A 19,670-nucleotide genomic window follows, 5' to 3' on the forward strand; every position below is an offset into this window, starting at 1 on the left:
CAAGGAAATTGTTTGTGATATAATGATCTTACCACAAATAATTTCCCATATTTCATATTTCCCATAAATAGTTATTTTACAGAGGAAAATAAGAATAGAGCAAACAAACGGCGGCAGAACTGAATAAATTGTGCAGTCAGAGTTGCTTGTCACAGTTAGGTTCGGCCCCTTCCTGCAACATGATTGGTGGATTTCGGAGCATCTAGCCAGGTGAGTCCAACAGGCTGAAGCTTTGGTGCAGAGAACGGCACTTCAGACAGAGAAGGCATACCCCACAGAAACGGTAACGGTACACTAGTAAACCATTAATTACGGTTGCTGAAGGTTTTACATTGTTATATTGCAGAAATATAAGTAATGAAAAATGATGTCAACCTACGTGCAGTTTGTCTTGTTTAACGTCATACTTAATTATCTGTCGTTTGACTTACCAATAAGTTGTCTCCAAACTTATCAGGGATACAGGCTTCAAAATGCTTATGAAAATTTCCCTAGATGGAGAAAACGTTCTCTCAAATACATCTCATATGTTAACAGTAGCTGTTTATTTTTTTGTTGTTGTTGTTTTTTTTTTTTTTTTTTTTCAAATTGCCAAGTGAGAATGCTATGGGACTGAAAAGTAATATAGAGTATATATGAGGGAGATGTTTATTGGATATGGTAAACATTTTCGGAGTATTATGTTATTATTGGATATATCTTCCTTTTGAATATTGAAAATATTGTGAATGCTACTCCACAACGGTATGCAAGATGCGAATGTGTATATTTTTCTCTGTTTCAGAGCTGAGAGCCAGTGTGGTGCTGGGTAAAACCATGAAGAGCTTGAAGGCCAAATTTAAAAAGAGTGAAGTAAGAGTTGACATAACCCTCTTCAAAATCTAAAATCTATCTAAATGTTGTACATACCTTTATCATTTTCAAATATACCTTATGCAAAACCCAAAAAGACATTTAGTTACATAGTACTCAATGGTGATTGATGTTGAGTTTTCACTTGTTACTTTGATAATGTCTGAGCACTTTCAGTTGTTAGATGTGTTCTCTGTGTGTCAGTGAGTGGGGGCAGTGGGCTGGGTGTCAGTGTCCCAGAACAGCTGGGGACTAGGCCAGATAGGCCTGCAGACTGTTGCTGTAACCAGAGCCCTCTGCTAGAGCTGAATTATTCAGACACGCACGTACGTGCACCCACACACACATATGCATACACACACACACACATGCAAACATTCATACACACACATACACATGCAAACACATGCATGTGCTCATATAAAAATGCATACACAGTGTATGCACTGTTTTCCCATTGTATCCCATCATAATATATCTGTCTGATTTTTAAAATGAAAAGCTAGAACAAATTTCTGAATTTTTTTCTGAATAACTGAATTTGCAATTATTTGTAAATAAATTTGTAAAAATTTGTTATTTGTAAATTAACTCCTGATCATTTACATATACAGTAGTACACAATGGTAATTTATAGCTGGGCAGGTTAACAGTACCAGATCCCACCCATGGTGGCCAGATCAAATATCTTTGCAATAGGAGTCTCATCTTCACTTGTAATGTGTGTTTGTGTGTGTGTGTTTGTGCGTGTGTGTGTGTGTGTGTGTGTGTGTGTGCTGTACAATTTACAATGAGCAGAAATATAATTCCTTTGAGGCATGACCTGTTCAGTGCCTCTGTGCCTGTGTGGTTTCAGAGCTCAGCACAGGTGCATCTGGGGGAGTTAGGAGGGGGACAGTTATTAATCATTTGCTGACAGTCTCACAGTAGGGGAGGTTCATGTTTTGTGTAGAGAGAAAGAGACATTTTTGCAGCACTTTGCAAATTGGGTGTCACTCTGCTCAGGCAGTTCCTGTCCCCAGCACTTTCTCTCACTTCTTTTTCATTGTGCATTCTGCTGTCACATTCATCCTGGTGTAACTAAAGATTACCTCATCTTATCACACGCAGGCATCCTCCAGGGAAAGGAATGGTTGCATTGCAGATGTATACTGAGTTTATGCACTTGAAATTGTATGTTGGATGGTGTATGCTATATGCATGTGCATTCTGCAGTAATGGGGCATTAGTAACAGTTGAATATTTTGTAAATGTTTTAGCTTCACGTGCCTGTGTTGCCAGAATTTAGATAACCAGTTATGTCTGGAATATGAATTTACTGGTGATGACTTCATCAAGAGCCTGCAGGAGTGTGACTGAAAACCAGGAATTGATCAAAGTGGTGCAGAGTGAGCCTAGTCTGATTTGATTGTATTGACTGGTTTTTGTGTGGCTCCTTTTGCATCTAAAAGGAGGAAGGGTGGCATATTTAGCTTAATCTGAATGACTTCAGCAGAGTATTCATATTCAGCTTTGTAAAATCATAAAATATGTCATTCATCCTAAATAAGGTTACAATGAAGCTGGATAATGTCATGTCAGTAATTGTTCAGACACATTCTATGCTGAGCTCATCAGTGGCTCTGTAGGGCAGCACAGGTTAGATCAGGCAGTCAAGAGTCTCTGGGCATTTCGCTGTGTCCCTCTGCCCTGGCACCAGCAGCCAGATTTTTTTTCTCTTTTGCTGAGCTTTCATCTCCTGATGCAAATGGGTCCAGCGAGGGCTCAGCCCAGATAGGACAGCAAGGGGGAGGGAGTTAGTTGACAGAAACAAATGAAGAAGCTGGGGCAGAGAGAGAGAGAGAGAGAGAGAAGGGAAGGGAAAGAAGACGTTATTAGGTTAGAGTGTGAAAAAGAAGGACATGGGGAGAGAGAGAGAGAGAGAGAGAGAGAGAGTGTACAGTATGTGCCAGGTACTGACTGCAGTGTGAGAATATCGCTGTGACCAGCAATACCGGACGAGGGGATGCTGTTTGTTCTGTGAGGGTAGTGCTAGGAGGGTGGCACGATTGTGAGACTGAGAGCCAGAAAAGGGTGTGTGTGTGTGTTTGTGTGTGTGCATGGGTGTATTACTGTCACAGTTTAATTATAAGGTGAGATCATTTTGTTTTGATCGTGTGTAGAGTGTTAGTTTAGCAGGCAGCTCGTGTGGGACGCACGTACCTACAGGCCTTTTACTGAGCTTCTCTAGGTCGTTGACCTTCTGTGTGCATCTGTGCACATTTGTCTGCAGAGGTGTTTGGGTTTTGCTGTTTTTCACAGCGAATGTATGTGCCTGACTCATTGTTCCTCTTGTGTGTGACTCTGGGTCTGTGACAGGACAGCTCTGAGTTTCATCAGTGCAAGGTGAGGCTTCGCATGTCCCTATGGGTGTCCGTGTCTTTTTATTAGCGCGTGAGGTACCGGTATGTATATCAGGGATTCAGTCAGTGCAGTGAGACGCTGAGTGTGTGTGTGTGTGTGTTTGTGGGACTGAGGGCTTGGTGGCTTTGTTAGTCTGAAAGTCAGGCAGTGCAGCAGCAGAGGTGTGTCCTGCTCTCTCAGCTCTATGGATCTGCAGCTCCTGTTGAGCCTGATGAAGCGCTTCTGTCCTTGTCTCAGCGTATTCCCGGTACGTACCCCTCTCCACGCGGCAGCCTCACCGTCCACAGGGGAGGGAAACCCTGCACAATGGTTTTGGGGGGGAGAAAGCTTATGTCATATGTCATACATTTTGGCATGAGAATCTTTAGGAGAAAAAGGTGAAGTTTCACCTTTGCCGTCTGTAAAGCCTTGACTGATCCCTCGTTTTGCCTTTTGTTCTAAAGGAAATGGCGCTGTTGATCTGTTGCTTTTATTGCCTAATCAACCATAATAAATGTTTACGTTCCTTCCTCTTTGCAGGGAGAATTCCACTCTAAATGAAAGTTTGCACAAACTCTGGAATACATTTTCTGAAGTATTGGGGGAGAGACCCGGATGACCCTAAAGCCAGCCTGGGTCCTTCCGTAGGCTAGGAGCAGAATCATGTGAGAAAGTTCTGGTCTGGTTCTGACACGGCTGTCTGTGCCCTCTTAGAGCCAGGACTGGAACAAAAGCGATGAGCGGCTGCTGCAGGCGGTGGAGCAGAATGAGCCCGATAAAGTCACCGCCCTGCTGGTGAAGAAGGGGCTCTGCGCCTATAAGCTGGATGCTGAGGGGAAATCAGCGTGAGTGAAGGCAGCATGCCTTATTGATATTAGGATGCTCTTTTAGCTGAGGAAATCTCACCTTTACCAACATTTACCCAGATCACACGTTCTAAACCAGCAGTCCTGATCCCACGGTGATCCAGAGCTGGCCAGGTTAATTCCACTTGTTGGATCCTCTCTCTCCTGCAGGTTTCATGTCTGCGCTATGCGTGGCCGTGTGGACTGCTTGGAGGCCATCCTGTCTCACGGGGTTGACATCAACTCCACCGATGGCACAGGTGTGTTGTCACATTTCACACAAGCTCACACAGACAGCCGTTTGCTCCCAGAGAGCAGCTTTTGCTTTGATGTATGATCAGCAGGCCATTCAGCCAATGCCAGACAAGGGTTGCCTGATGCACACTACGCAACACTGTACAGGACAACCAGGACATGAATCTCCGTTGTGTTTGTTCTTTTGATGCTCTTTTGTATCTGTCCTTGTCTCTCCCCTGTGTTTTTCCTTTGATTACCCCTATGTTTGCTGATTTCTTGACCTCCCTCCCTCCCTCCCTCTGATACTCCCCAAGGTTTCAATGCCCTTCACTTGGCAGCCAAAAATGGCCACCCTGAGTGTGTGAAGAGACTGCTGCAGGTGAGTGATTGCCCGGAGCCCTCTGATTCTGGCCTCATACAGAGGGTGTCATGGTAATGGATTATGTTTCTGTAAGAGATGGAGAGTGAGAGGAAGAAAAGTAAGCGTGTATGTGTATGTGACTGTTGGGCAGGCCTAGTCATGAATAACACCCATGTTGTATTCATTGAGGAAATGGGGGGGGGGCACCCCTGTTGGGCCTGTGTGCAAAACATAATATTTCTCAACACTAATTAGCCTGTAGACCACTGGGGGGTTGATGCTTTCAATAGGCACTTCAGTGCCTGTGCGATGATTTAAAAAGACATTTTTCTCTCTTCTGCAGGAGAGAGTGCCCGTGGACTCCACGGACAGCTTTGGCAGGACAGCTCTGCACCATGCAGGTAAAACTAGCCCCCTACCCACAGCTGTGAGCCACACGGTAGTACAGCACACACACCTGACCCCCTCTGAGGCCCATATGGTATAATGAACATCCAAGCAGTACAACAGAACTGAACTGATGTCTCCCCCCCCCCTCCCTCTCTGTCTGTCTCTCTGTCTCGCTGTGTCCAGCTGTGAGTGGATGCCTGTCCTGCACTGAGACTTTGTGGGATTTCAAGGCCTGCCTGGACGCTCAGGATAGGGTAAGCAGGGGGTCAGGTTCACCTGATCTCTGTGTGAGCTACATTAATTGTACTCAACAAAGCTGCAGTAAAATTAGACACAATAGGGGGGGTCAGATTGTGTATTATAATTTTTCTTCTTAACGAGGCGGTAACATGTCGCCACGTGCTGGTAGCTGGGTTTGCATTCTGTCTTTGTTCAGATACTATGAATCATTTAGGAGGGGTGCATGGATCTGGATGAATTCTTGGTGCAGATGTAGTAATGAGCTTATTCACCTTCAGCTTCTGCTGAAAGCCTCTGGAATATTCATTGGTCCTGCATGCATGTGTAAAATAATGCAGCGTCAAGACACCACTGTCAGCAGTGCACCAAAACTCTTCTCAGTGTGGCAGCTGTGCTTCTGAGAATAAAAGTGTTTCTGATTATAGATCCTTTGAGACTGATAACGATTCTACTGTATGCATTTCAATCTATCAATGAAATGAGGAATTTAGTGGATTGATAGCTGTTTTACCGTAGGCTTGCTGATGGATATCAGTGTATGACAGGGAATTTCATTCTTAAAATGTTTCACCTGTACACAACTGTTTTTATTGAGGATGCATCAAGAAATCTGTAGTGCATAATGCACAGTGGAGTGGAATTATAATATTGTAATTTTCACATGAGCATATTAGTTGATGCACATTGAATATTGTTCATATGTTCTGCGCCACGGTGAATGCTACAGCCTTAATGTGAACCAAGGAGACTTAAGACATGCTGTGATAATGATGTCAATGATGCATTGATACAATCTCTGTGATGGTGACAGTGATGATGGTGATGCTGATGATGATGATGTTGATGATGAGGATGGGACTGAAAATGACTTGAGTGGTCATGTCTGTGCGCTCCAGGATGGGGCGACCCCACTGCTCCTGGCTGCCCAGATGAGCCGTGTCGAGCTGTGTGCCTTCCTGCTGGACCGTGGGGCTAATGCCAACCTACAGGACAGCCAGGGCAGGTATGGCAGCCCTGAACCCCATCCGTCTCACCACAACCTGATGTCTATACTGTAGGCCAGCCATAGTCCTAGAGTGTGAGCTTTCCAAAGACTGTCCTACAGGACATCAGAGCTTGTGCTTTTTGTAAGTGTCTTATACAAACTCCGGTTTGATGATTTCAGTGTCTGTACCTGAGAGACATGGTTGTGTATGGGATTCTCAAGAGCTGTTATAACGAAGCAGGGTTTTTGAGCTGTGTAGATTTTCCTTTAGTGTGCATTTCCATTCTCTCTAGAATAAGGCAACCCTTGTGCCACCAGTGACACTTTTAGTATGAGACTGTTCTGTGGGGCTATAGTATATTGTTGGAGTATGTTTTATTGTGATCAGCCTTAGCGTGGAAGGTCGTTATGAATTGTGTCTTGTCACCATGACTCCTTTTAATTAACTTTTTTAGAACTGCTGACCTCATTTGTAGTCCAATGGCATCTCTTAACCATGTATTAAATGGTTTCAGAACACACTACCCTGTCTGCTTGACTGTGGACTGTGCGAAAGGTTTCATGCATATGCAATCTTCTGAATAATCACTTCGAGTTTCTGCAGAGTCAGTGCAGATACTCCTGAAAAACAATAATCCACCACAAAACCTAATGAGATGGGAATTATCACAGAGGGCAGTTTTTTCACCTGGCTCTCAGGCCTTTTAAAGCCAGGTATTACGTGTGAGAGGACTATCTCAGGATCAAGAACACTTTGGGAAAATGCTATTGTAGGTGTTGACTGGTAATTTGAATCAAAAATAAATAGATAAATACATAGATTTAAAAAGAAAAAAATGAATATTCATTTTGTGTGCACATTTGTCCATCAAAAATGTTAATTTTTTGTTCAGTGTTATTTTTCATCTTTCTCTGTAGATGTAAAGAAGCTTCATTATGACAGACATTTCTCACTAAGAAAGATCTGGAGTGATTTTACAAACTCATCTGCTCAATTATGTTAAATTAACTTTGTGAGCTAAAAACCTTTTTTTCCAACAGTCAAATATCTATAAAAAACAGCAGGGTTATGCATTTTGTAAAAAGTCTACCATGAAGGTCACCATAAATTGGCTGAAGCGGCATAGAATAATATGAAGGAAAATCAATTATAGATTTATTCTGTGTTCATATTTTTAAAAAAATGATGGTGAAAATTAGATAATGATAATGTCCATTTCTCAAAAGCAGACTTTTGCTATTTTTGTTCAGGAGCAGAAGTCCACATTCTTTGGGGGACTAATGGTGTCAGAATGCTTAAAACTTCACTCCAAGTGAGCGAGCTCTGAGGAACCAACTGCAATTTCATATCAGCTGGGAACTAGAAAGTGACAGATTTTTCCAGAGCAGGGATTTGCAGACAACACGAGAATTCGAAAGCCTCCTCTTCGTATGTTTCCAGTTATAGCTACATTCGGAGGATGCTTGCATGCTGTCCTGGATACTTTGATTCCTCTATAAATATTTACAGCTCTGTTGGCTGGAATTTATCTTTCCTCTGCTGGGTGTTTGCTTGTTCTCTGGGCATATTTGCTGTGAGTGTGAAGATCCAGACAGCAGTTTATCTTGGGAGGTGTTTAACTGAAGTGTGGTGAGGGGCGTTGTTAGTGCTTAGTGGCATTTACATGATCACTCTAAATTTCTCACAAATGTAACATTAGCACATGCAGTCTCAGGGGTAACACTCAGTTTTCTGCTCTCACATTAGCCAATGACCCCCCACTGTGCGTTGTACAGAATTATAAATACACATGTGGCAGGTTTTGGTGGTTATCCTCTTTATCACTCTCAGGTGTCATTCAGTTTTAAACTCACTTTTAAATCCCAGCTTCCTTTGCAAAGATCGCTGTTATATTTTTCTGCTTCCTAGCACCGGAAACAGTGATTTCATCCTGGGAGTCTGCGCCCTCAGTTGTGGCGTTGACTTCAGCCACGGTGTGCTGTGTGTTCCAGGTCAGCCCTGATGCTCGCCTGTGAGAGTGACAGCACAGAGACAGTGGAGGTGTTGCTGAGGGCCGGGGCGGACCCCCGGCTGACCGACGCCCTGGGGCACAGCGCCACCCACTACAGCGTCACAGCTGGAAATGAGCAGATCACACGGCTGCTGCAGTCCGCTGCCCGAGGCACAGGTAACATCAGAGAGGCCGTGACCTCTATGACTCTTAATAACAGGGAGCGAGCAACTCCTATACTTCTGAAATTTTAGTGGCTGCAGCCTCTGTTTAGAACCATACTGGCCTCTGCCTCTGGCTGCATGAAAGCAAGAATGTGCCTTTATGTATTTAGTGTGAAGTCTTGCTGTCATTTATTTGTTACTTATGAACAGGGCAGCAGTATAGCATAGTGGTAAGGAGCAGGGCTCGTAACTAATAAAGGTTGCTGCTGCTGTACCCTTGGACCAGGTACTTAACTCAGAATTGCCTCAGTAAATATCCAGCTGTATAAATGGATAACATGTAAAAACTGTAACCAATGTAAGTCTGTGTGGATAAGAGCGTCTGCTAAATGGCAATAATGTAATAATGTAATGTAATGTATCATGGTGAGATGAGTGGAACTTAAAGTCCTCGGAATAGGCCCAAAACGAAATGATGCCGCCCAAATTTTTTGCAATGTCTGGGATGTAAAAGAGAGACTAATACGTGTAAAGTGTTTGTGTGTGTGTGTGTGTGTGTGTGTGTGTGTGTGTGTGTGTGTGTGTGTGCGCATGTGTAATGAGTCTCAGTGTGCTGGAGGTTAAGGATCTCGCTGTCTGTCTCTCCCTATGCGCTCATTGGCACAGAGGGCTCAGGCGAGGAGGTAACTGTGGCCACTCAGCATTTTACACCACAGATAAATCAAGATTGATCATTCGTTAGGCATTCAGATCACATAAAGACATAGCACAGGCTGATTACCCACAGCCTCTGAGACACCAGCAAGGAAGAGCATGCCGCAGCCCACACCCTTATGCCTGCCTGTATTTGCGTCTTTCCACCACAAAACACCTGCATCTCACAGGAGTTCGTATCTAGGAAATCAATCTGTTACTGAGCTTCTGTCCTGTTCCATGTATAGAACTCTGGACAAATATTTAATTCAAGAATGTCTCAAAACAATCTTCGTTAATACCAAAGCATGCATCCCTGACAATGATACACTACTGGTGTTACACAAGACTTGTGTTGAGATTGTTCCTGATTGCTGATTGAAAGAGGAAACACATGGCATATGGTGCTGCTTGCTTTGCTGCCTTTCACCCCAGATTGTTCAATGACGTGTTGCAATTATCCTGCTCTCTCCTCTCCCCTCGTTGAGTCTGACGTGTGTTTGTCTGTGACTCCAGCAGCCCCCTGCTCCCCCACCCCTTCCAGGGGGGGCCACGCCCCGCAAGAGGAAGGCCCCCCCTCCACCACGCTCCCCTCCCCAGGTATGAGAGGGGGTTCAGGGTCAGTTAGGAGTCTGTCTAAACCACACTGCAGCAGTCATGAATCTGTAGTTCTTGTGTGTTTTTAGTAAAACAGTTAATTAGTTGAGCAACTTAGTGCAACTTATCAACAAAAAAAATAAGTAAATTCAGTGCATTGCGTGACCTAATATAGGCACAGAGTGCAGCAGTATAGGAATAAAAGACAAACAGCGGCATTTGTGTAGCAGTTGGGTAATTGTGCAAGGAAAAAAATTGGAAAAGACCTGTTCTCAATGGACAGCACTTAGCTAAAGTTAATAGACAGATAATCCATGTGCTGTGTGGTGTTGCAGGATCCCCCACCCACACCGGAACCCCAGAGCCCCCTTCCCCCTGCTCAGTCCCCAGAAACACAGCGTCCCCCTCAGGCCAGCATTGTGAGTGACAACCACTGCATGCACATAGTGCCACAAAGAACAGTTAAAACACTGGAGCACTTCTTCTGTATCAGAAGGCAAGCAAACAGTGATGTTACACACCACACACACCTCAAAGCTCTTACAAAATAAGATCTGTAAATGAAAAGGCGTGTCGCTCGTTACTGACCTAAAAGTATCAGCTGACAGTCAGTTTGCATGTTATGATATGCCATTGGGTTGTGTGCTGTGCAACTAGAATCACAATCTGTGGGAATTTGCTTTGTGCAGTGTTTTCCTCTGTGCTGTGCCATTATTCAGATAGTGTGTGACATTTTTAAATCCAGCAGAAGTAGGTCATCTTTTAAATGTCCCAGGCTATTCATGTGAGAGACTGTGAAAAAATGGCCTGTTTCCATCTGCAAAATAGACTTCTCAGAGCATTACATTCCATATTTCATAACCATATCATTTATTTGATTTCTGTATGGAAAGCATGCGAAGGCAGCATGAATGACTGAGAGACAGAGTTGGCCCAATGACCGTAAAGAGCATGCAAGTGTTAATTCAAATATACATGCTGATCTGAATTAGCTTGACTTCCCAAATACTTGCCATGGAAACTCCATCAAAGATGCTGTCTTATTGTATTGTCGTGTAACATTGTGTTACTGTATGTGAGACGGAGGATGAGGAGGTGTTTGAGGAGATCCGCAGGCTGAGGTTGGAGAGAGGACGTCTCCTGCAGAAGATCAAGGGTCTGGAGCAACAGCAGCAAAGCGCCCACGTTGCGCAGGAGGAGGTACTGCAGCCTTGCATTCCCCACATTGGCATCATTACATTCATTTAGCAGACGCTGTTATCCACAGAAACCTCCAGTACAATAGAACATGAGTGTATCCATTCAAGTTGAGTGAGCAACAGTATCAGACCAGGCTAACACTCTCAGACCAGTGAATGTGAGCATTACACTATTCAAGCTAAGTTAACTTGTGCAACCCCACTAGACAAGGGAAGCCAAGTATACTACCATACATCAACATGTCTCACCTGAAGTTCATGAACAGTGGCTGTTTAAGGACCTTCACCTGAATTCCCAGTATGTTAAGATCACATTTTCAGTCACAAACACACCCTGTCCTTTAAGTCACAGACACAGTGTTATGTACAGGGCGACTTGGTTTGTGTGGTTTGCCACTCACTGTGCTCTGCTTGCCTGCCAGCTGTGTGTTCTACGGGAGCGTTTGGAGCGGGCGGAGGCGGAGCGGGACAGGCTGCATGTAGAGGTAGAGGAGCTGAGGAGCATGCAGGGGGCCGGCAGCCTCAGCGACTCTGAGGTCACAGAGGACATGCTGGACTTTCCAGGTGAGCTCAGCTTGGGGAGATGAGATATACTAACAAAGAACAGTGTGAACAACCTCATCCGAGTTTCTATATCCATGTCTATTTTGAGGTCTCAGATAAACACCGGCAAGATGTGGTATGTACATATATGTGAACACCCTGATATTTGCTTTTGTAAGTTGATTGCTGAGGTTTCCTGCCTGTGCTGTGTGTCTTAGGTGCAGAGAGGCTGCTCTCCAGGCAATCCCGGGCCTCAGAGCCAGAGTCTCTCTGTGTTACGGAAGACTGCACCTCTCAGGGGGAGCCTGACTCTATGTGCCTCTCTCAGAGCCAGGTGGACCCCGAGTCTCTGGCTTCCCTTCAGAGACAGGTGGAGGAGCTGACGGCAGCCAACGCTGACCTGGTCCTCAAAGTCCAGGTACATGCAGAAACTCACACAGATATAGGCAAATACACATTTTATGAATATTTATTAATTCATTTACTTTGCTTTTTCACCCACTTTTGGAATCACTCATTATGTTGTTAAGTCAACAACAGCTGAACCCACTTAGTAGACCAGTGCTAGACATGTGCAATGTGCCGATACACACACACACATACAAGTCCTGTGTGATTACCTCATACTGTAGATGTAGTTTCAGATTAACACAAATTAACTTGTGGTGATGCTTGCTTACCTGGTCTATCACTGTTCCTCATGTAACTTGGATGGACACCTCTCTTCTCTTATGCTGGAAGTCACTCTGGATGAGAGCATCTGTTACTGTAAATACATGTAATGTAATGTGTAGAGAGTGCAGTAACGTGGGGACCCTGGCCAACCCACCCATCCCTGTCCCCAGCAAAACAAAGCTAATTTGTTCCACCAGTGAGGGCTCCCGGTCATTATTGGTAACTGACAAGGCCATTTTTGAACTGGGGCCACAGGGCTCAGCCTGCACTTGAAAGGAGCGCTTTTGCTCTCTGAGCCTCTCGGGAACCCACACACACTTTTAAAATCAGAGATCTCACACGCTGGTTTAGGTCTGTTCTGTTAGCATCCTTTTATGCGTACACGCTGGAAAGGACACAAGGTAATGCTGTATTAATACATGCAACCACAGATTATTATTCAAGATGTATATACTTGGAGCTGTATATGTCCCTCATAGTAAGACAGCAATCAACACATTGCTGAGCTGGACCAGGTCTGGCAGCACTGCGAGTACTATTAGTCATTACCAGTTTAAGTGCATGATGCAGTGTCTAGGTATAAATAGAAAGCCATTAGAGAGCCTGGGTGCAGGCGTTCTTCACAAAGTGGGTCACGTTCTGTAAAGGAACACAGATTTTAAATAGGACAAACTCATGCAGAATGCGGGACAGCTGCAGAAGTCCAGACTTTATGCATGGAAAACAATAGCCCTGCGACACCACAGAGGACAGGCCGAACCCCGCGGAGTTGCCTGACTCTAGGGAGGACGAGAGGGATGCCAGTGAGTTGGGACCTGTGCAATGACCTGGGCCCAGAGCCGCTTCAAAACACTGTAACACACCGTTTCTAGTCGTGGGCTAATGCGCAGGGCCTCTCATCGTGTCAGTCTTGGAATGGAGCCAGGTGCCTCACTCTACGGTCTCCAGTGTGCTGTCGGTAGCTGTTCAATTTTAAATCATAGCCTGGTGAATTTCCATCCAGAACGTGAGTCAAATGGAAAAACTCCATTTTTCGCAGGTTTATCAGTGTGATTCTTTATATGGGCTGCAGATGCTGGAGACATTCGAGAAGGACGACACGAACATGCAGAGCTCCAGCCCAGACTTTGTGCCCACTGTTCTGTATGACTCTCTGCGGAAGGAGTTTGAGGAGCTGCAGGAGCGCTACTCCCAGGCCCAGGCTGCAGCCGAAGCGGCCAGCATGTCAGAGGAGCAGGGGTGAGAGGGTCATCTTTACGGCAACATAAAGCCTCTGAAGCATGATCCAGCTCCAACAAGGGACCCTTTTACATTACAGTGACACTGTACATACCTAATTACATGCATAAACACTATATATTGTACCAGTCAAAGTTGAGCACACCTACTTTTTCTTTATTTTTATTATTTTCCACATTTTGGAATAATAGTAAAGACATTTATACTATGAAATAACATAAATGGAATTATGCAGTGACCAAAAAAAGAAATGAAAACTAGACATTAACTTTTTAACATCAACTATTTATCTGTCTAAGAAACAAAGTTCAAGCATTTAAGCACAGGTCTTTTGTTTAAAATGTCTTTGAATGCATTTTTCCCATTATGTTAATCAGGTGTGGCCAAACCTTTGACTGGTACTGTATGTACTGTGTCATAAGGCATACTGACATAAGCCTTACAGTAGATAGTAGATGCATATGTTATTACGCAAGTGTACTGGTGTGGCCACTCAACTTTTAATCAAAGTTAATTTGAACCCATCTGGGTTGGGTTACCCAGGTTAAATTATAATAACAGTTTTAGGACACAGGACATGTTGTACATTGTACATTGAAGGTCTTGTCTCTATGCCCAGGTCAGCTGGGAGGCAGGATGAAGAGCAGGGCGGAGGTGAAGGGGAGCAGACTGAGACAGGGGAGACGGAGAGTGCTGTGGAGCTGAGGAAGAAGCTGCGGGGGGTGGAGGAGCAGTTGTCCCAGACCCAGACAGAGCTGGGGGAGCTGAGGGAGCAAGTGAAGGTTGGGGTGTTCTCCGTGGAGCAGGCTGGGGACATAGTCAGCGAGTCCCAGCCTGAGGGCGACAGCCAGGAGACACAGCAGCTGAGGGACAGGGTGAAGGAGCTGGAGGCGGCGCTGACAGAGAGACAGGAACAGGTGGAGGGGCCGGAGGAGAGTGACACAGTGAAGCAGCTGCGGGGGAAGGTGGAGGAACTGCAGGCAGCTCTGGCTGAGAGAGAGTCGGAGAAGGAAGCGGAGAAGGACACCGGCGAAGACGAGAGGGTGAGGCAGCTCACAGAGAGAGTGAGCGAGCTGGAGGCAGCCGTGGCAAACAAGCCGGACAAGGGAGCGAGGGAAGGGGGGGAGGAGGAGGTGCGGAGGCTGCAGGCCAGGCTGAACGAGCTGCGGGATAGCGTTCCCCGGGCGGAGCTGGAGGAGGCGCAGCTCACCATGGGGCTGCAGCTGGAGCAGCTGGCGCGGGAGCGGGCGGAGGTGGCCATGCGCCTCAACGAGGCCCTGCTGGAGCTGGAGAGGCTCAGGCCGCCGCCACATGAAGAGGGGGATGACGATGAGGAAGATGAGGAAGAGAGGTCCGAGGGGTCAGACCCCTCCATCACATCAGGTGAGTGTGTGTGTGTGAGCCCCTCTTTCCCTCTTACCTTATAGACACTGTGGGATGTCATTGATAGCTGAGCCCATCAAAGCTTTTGTGCTGTGAAGTCGTGCCAGATGTCATTGCTTCCCTTCCAAGGCTGTGAGATGATGTCACTTCTTTCCAATCAGACCGCTCTGTGCAGATGTCCGGGGGCCAGACCTTGGCAGCTGTGAGAGAGGAGCTGGAGGTGGCGCGGCAGGAGGCGGCACAGGCTCTGGACACCCTGTGCGCGGAACGAGAAGAGCGGGCACAGGACGCCCTTCAGCTGATGGATGCAGTACCCCTGTCTCAGCACCAGGAGGCAGTGTCCGCACTCGCAACTCAGCTGGCCCAGGCTGTCCAGGAGCTGGAGGGAGAGAGAGCTCTACGAGAACATGCTCAACAGGAAATATCCAGGCTGGAGGCGGAGTTAAGGACTGTCCAGCAGGGCGTAATACCACGAGAGGAGCATGAAAAGATCAAGGTGAGTTATATACTATGCCTGTAAAGCTTCCAGGCAGATTGTTTGGAAGCTTTACACTTGGAATCACAGCTGGAATAATGACTGCATCCTGAATGACAAATGATGTAGCTACCTAACATTTACATTTATATGAACATTTACTCATCCAGAGCACATTTACTTATTCAGAGCAAGTGTGTTCATCAGGTTAGGCATGCCATACTCATAATATAGCACTATTGTAAATATTGTTACATGTTACATGTGCTACTGTTATCAGCCAAAAAGCTTGCACTACCACAAGCTTCAATCTCCAAGGTTTAGACACCTTGAGTGTTAAGTATGACCTCAACACTGTACTTCTTATTCCCACTCACGCAAAGACAAAATTGCTGGTTCACAAGAACCGAAATTTCAACACTGTCCTTAGCGTTGTCTCCCGGCTTCCTCACCATCTCCTTGTATCTGCTGCTCCCTATCGGTCAGGCGGCCCTGCAGCGCTCCCTGGAGGAGAGTGAGAGCAGCGTCCAAGCGGCGCAGGATGCCCTGAGCACCAAGGAGATGGAGCTGAGGGAGCTGAAATCCCAGAAAGCCGCGGAGCAGGGATTCGTGTCCAAAGAGGACCACGAGGCCCAGCGCCTGTCCCTGCAGGCTGAGATCATCACCCTCACGGCCCGGCTGGGAGACCTCACGCGCAAGCACGAGAAGACCTGCACCGAGGTCTGAGCATGTGTGTGTGTGTGTGTGTGTGTGTGTGTGTGCGCATGTAAGTGTTGCCTGGCCCACACAGCCTCACCCTCAGTGCCTCTGGCCCTGCAGGTGTTCCAGGTGCAGAGGGAGGCTCTGTTCAATAAGAGCGAGCGGCAGGCGGCTGAGGCCCAGCTGGCCGTAGTGCAGCAGCAGCTCACAGACCTGCAGGCCCAGTCCACGCATGTGCAGGAGCTGCATAAAGACATCCAGGACTCCCAGGGTCTGATCAAGGAGAGGGACCGCAAGGTGAGAGGGAGCAGAGGAGAGGAGAGACTGCCCCTCAGCAGCATCTCAAACATTCAATGGGAGTTTATCAAAGCAAGTGAAGATACTATAGATCAGTGATGGTGAGCGCATGCATGACAATATTACCCTGACAACTTTAATGAGAGGGATGAGGGGGAGGAAATGGAGAGAAGGGGGGAGACATGAAAGAGGGCAGGTTTGATGAAAGAGTGACACAACTGGAGAGGTATGGGGGCAAAGCTGAGATCTGTCCGCTCTCTCAGATCACAGAGCTTTCCAAGGAAGTGTTTCGCCTAAAGGAGGCCCTGGGTGCTCTGACACCCCCGCTGGGCCTGCCCTCCTCAGGCTGTCCCGGCCAGCAGATGGCACTGCAAAACCGTGTGACTGCACTGACACACCAACTCCAGGTGAGGGCAGCACTGTACTTCTCTGCCAGCTCATCTCCATACTTGTACAGATGTACACACTGGCATTGGGCTTTATGAAACTTGTTCTAAAGAGAGGATCTTAGAGGTAATAGCAGTAAGCAGGACAGAGTTGGACTGTCTGAGGTGCTTAATGCATATTATATTTTTACATGGCAGTACATTTCACTGTGTTGTGTCACTGTGTAGTGTAATTGTGGTACTGTATGCAGAGATTTTCCATGGGAAGGCTAGCTGTACACTTTGAAACAACAGTCTTGTTTCCTGTCTGTGCAGGACTGGGAACGGAAGCACCGGGCTGTGGTATCTGTGTATCGTTCTCACCTTCTGGCTGCTGTACAGGTCTGTCTAACATCACATGTGCGAGGAGTGTGTGTGTGTGTGCGTGTGTGTGTGAGGTCATGACTTTCAATGTATATGAGGATTGCAGAGTGTTATCATGGGATGAATGCAGTGTGTGCTGTTCAGCACTGAATCATAGTCTAACGACGTGCACTCCTCAGGGCCGGATGGATGAGGAGGTGCAGACCTTGTTACTTCAGATCCTGAGGATGACACAGAAGGAGCAGGGCCACTGACTCCCCTCCCCAGGGTAGAGCAGGACACCGTGCAGCTGGAACTAGTGCTGGGCCATACTGTAAGAGAGAAGACTGCAAGAGAACCCTCAACTATGCGCTGCTTTGGACAAAGTATTACTGTGGGTTAGAAGCAGGACTGAACATAGTTACTGTACACTGGGCTTGAGGATTCAATGCCCCCTCATAATAACAATGGACAAAAGTTTTTGCACTTTTAATTGAGGGTTCTTCTGAATCCTCTGATGTGCCGACAGAAAGTGCTTTTTTGATGACAGACACAACTTTTGCTCAAGTGAATGTATCCTGACTTGGAGAGTGGATGATTCAGTGAAAGATTAGCATTTGAGAAGTTTCATTCAATAGTGGGTGTTCCCCCATTGTCTGCTAATTTGCACACAGCCTGGGTTGTTGTTGCAAATTTGAATAAGAAGTAGAGAGACACAAAGTTTGCTCAAGAACATGTTATTTTTGCAGTGGGTAAGCTGTGAAGAACATTTTGTCATAGTTAAAATACGATTGACTGCTCTTTACATCCTACACACTTTAAAAGTAACACATACATTTCTAGTTGACAGGGAATCAATTTGAACAATGTCTTACCTGGAGCAAAACAGCTGAGCTAGAACAGAGCCAAGCTCATTTGATTCCCCTAAAGCTGTTTTATTGTAGTATTTGAAAAAATAAACAAACCATGCCAGGAGAATTGAGTGCATATATAATATAGTGCAGTAACACAATATACTATGAACCACACTACAAATACTGCAGGTTCCTTATGAAAGGGTTACAGAAGCTTTGAAAACTGGCACCCAATAGTTCTCTTGACCACCACTGGTGCTGTGGTTTGACAGTAAGTATTAGCATTATGTGGTGTGTACAAGGAAATCCCATTTTCACATTATACACAAGTGCAGAATATACTTAAATGAGTAGAGTTTATTTATTTGATTTAATTATCCTATATTTATCCAGACAGTCCCACTGAGATTAGAGAATCTTTTTTTCCCACAAAGACCTGGCCAAAACATCAGCACACAGGAATGCAAGTTATTACATATAACACATCAGGGATCAATGCAGCGGCACACAGTATATACACCATGCTTTAAATAATCAGCATAAAAGACATAGTAACTGAGAACAAACATTTGCAGTCTCATGCTACTATGTTATGGATGATACTAATGAACTCAAAAGAAATTAGGTTATTTAATTGTAGCTGGTTTTGGAAATCATTGTGTGAATGGTGCAGACAATGATTAAAACTCAAGAGGGAGAAGACAGCAGAATAAGGAAAAGAGTTTTCCTGAAATTCTCTCATAAATAAAAATATACCAAAGACTTAATATATAAAGGGTAAGTAAAAATGGAGCATGGGAAAAGCACAAAAGCACACATCTTTTGCTCAGCACTCCCGAGACAGAATCGGGCACAGCTGAGGAACAAAGTGCGTAGTTCTTCCAGAAAGTAAGTTCACATATTTTTCACAGACATTATGCAATTCAGTAGTCATCAGGTCTGCCCTCTGGGCACCAGCATTACACAGCCATCTAGTGGTTAAAAAAGGTAACTACAGTTCTGTGATTGCACTGCGCTTCCTGTTTCACTTGAAAGCCTGCGCATGAGATTACACTTGGAACGGACAGAGCACTGGGCCTCCTCCCCCAAAAGCAGTGCTCCTCCAGCAGGTGGAGAGGCCTACACACAGGGCTGGTTACTGGAAGCTGGTGCTGCATGCCACTCTCAATCTTCCCTCTCCAGGGAAGAGGAAAGGAACGAAAAACAAAGCAAACCCGGGGGGGGGCACCTGTTCAAGGAGCTGGTGAAACCTGTGGAGAAATTCTGTGGCTGTAATGGCAGGGAAGCAGGGGACCCAATACAAAGTTTCCAAAAATCGCTGCCATAGCCGGTCCAGTTGGACAATGTGTTATGCAATAAAAATGCACTATAATGAAAATGAACCATTCTGCTTAGTTTTGATTACAAAATGTGCACTCTTTCCAGTAGAAGGGACTAAAAAACAGACCTATGTCATTCATTTATGAGTGTTAATTTGGTAATTCCGAGTATGTTGAGGGTATTAATTAATTCCTACTATTGAACTGATAGGTATTGTATTTAGTCATATACCTTCCATAAGTACAGAAATATCAAGACATGTTTGGCACCTCATTTTAAGTGTAATCAGTCTAATGTTGTTAATTTTATGGTTACTGTTTTAATATGAGACAAGACTTTATTGATCCCGAAGGAAATTATATAAATTATATAAAAGTATCCTAGAAAACCAGAAATGTTTTTATAAATGGGTGTTTCACATGCTTTCACTTACTTTGCATAACAGTATCTTAACTAAGTATTGATTATATTTGTCCAAACATTTCAAGCCTTCTTGGACTAACTGACTATGTTCTGCCCAT

At 45.4% G+C, this 19,670-nt stretch overlaps 1 protein-coding gene across 1 annotated transcript; it reads left to right on the forward strand.

The window, feature by feature from the left end:
* The first annotated feature begins 236 nt into the window (after positions 1-236).
* On the forward strand, positions 237-17,637 carry ankrd24 (ankyrin repeat domain 24). The gene is given in 22 exon segments (XM_036522379.1): positions 237-283; positions 785-852; positions 3,949-4,079; positions 4,251-4,339; positions 4,631-4,695; positions 5,021-5,078; positions 5,251-5,321; positions 6,204-6,310; positions 8,285-8,477; positions 9,657-9,770; positions 10,073-10,156; positions 10,818-10,937; positions 11,359-11,500; positions 11,698-11,897; positions 13,227-13,401; positions 14,036-14,776; positions 14,938-15,272; positions 15,738-15,971; positions 16,071-16,247; positions 16,511-16,654; positions 16,949-17,014; positions 17,176-17,637. Coding segments are annotated over 21 exon segments (3,357 nt in total). The 5' UTR covers positions 237-283; positions 785-816; the 3' UTR covers positions 17,251-17,637.
* Positions 17,638-19,670: the final 2,033 nt, after the last annotated feature.

The sequence above is a fragment of the Megalops cyprinoides genome, chromosome 2, assembly GCF_013368585.1.
Source record: "Megalops cyprinoides isolate fMegCyp1 chromosome 2, fMegCyp1.pri, whole genome shotgun sequence".
Taxonomy (NCBI): Eukaryota; Metazoa; Chordata; class Actinopteri; order Elopiformes; family Megalopidae; genus Megalops; species Megalops cyprinoides.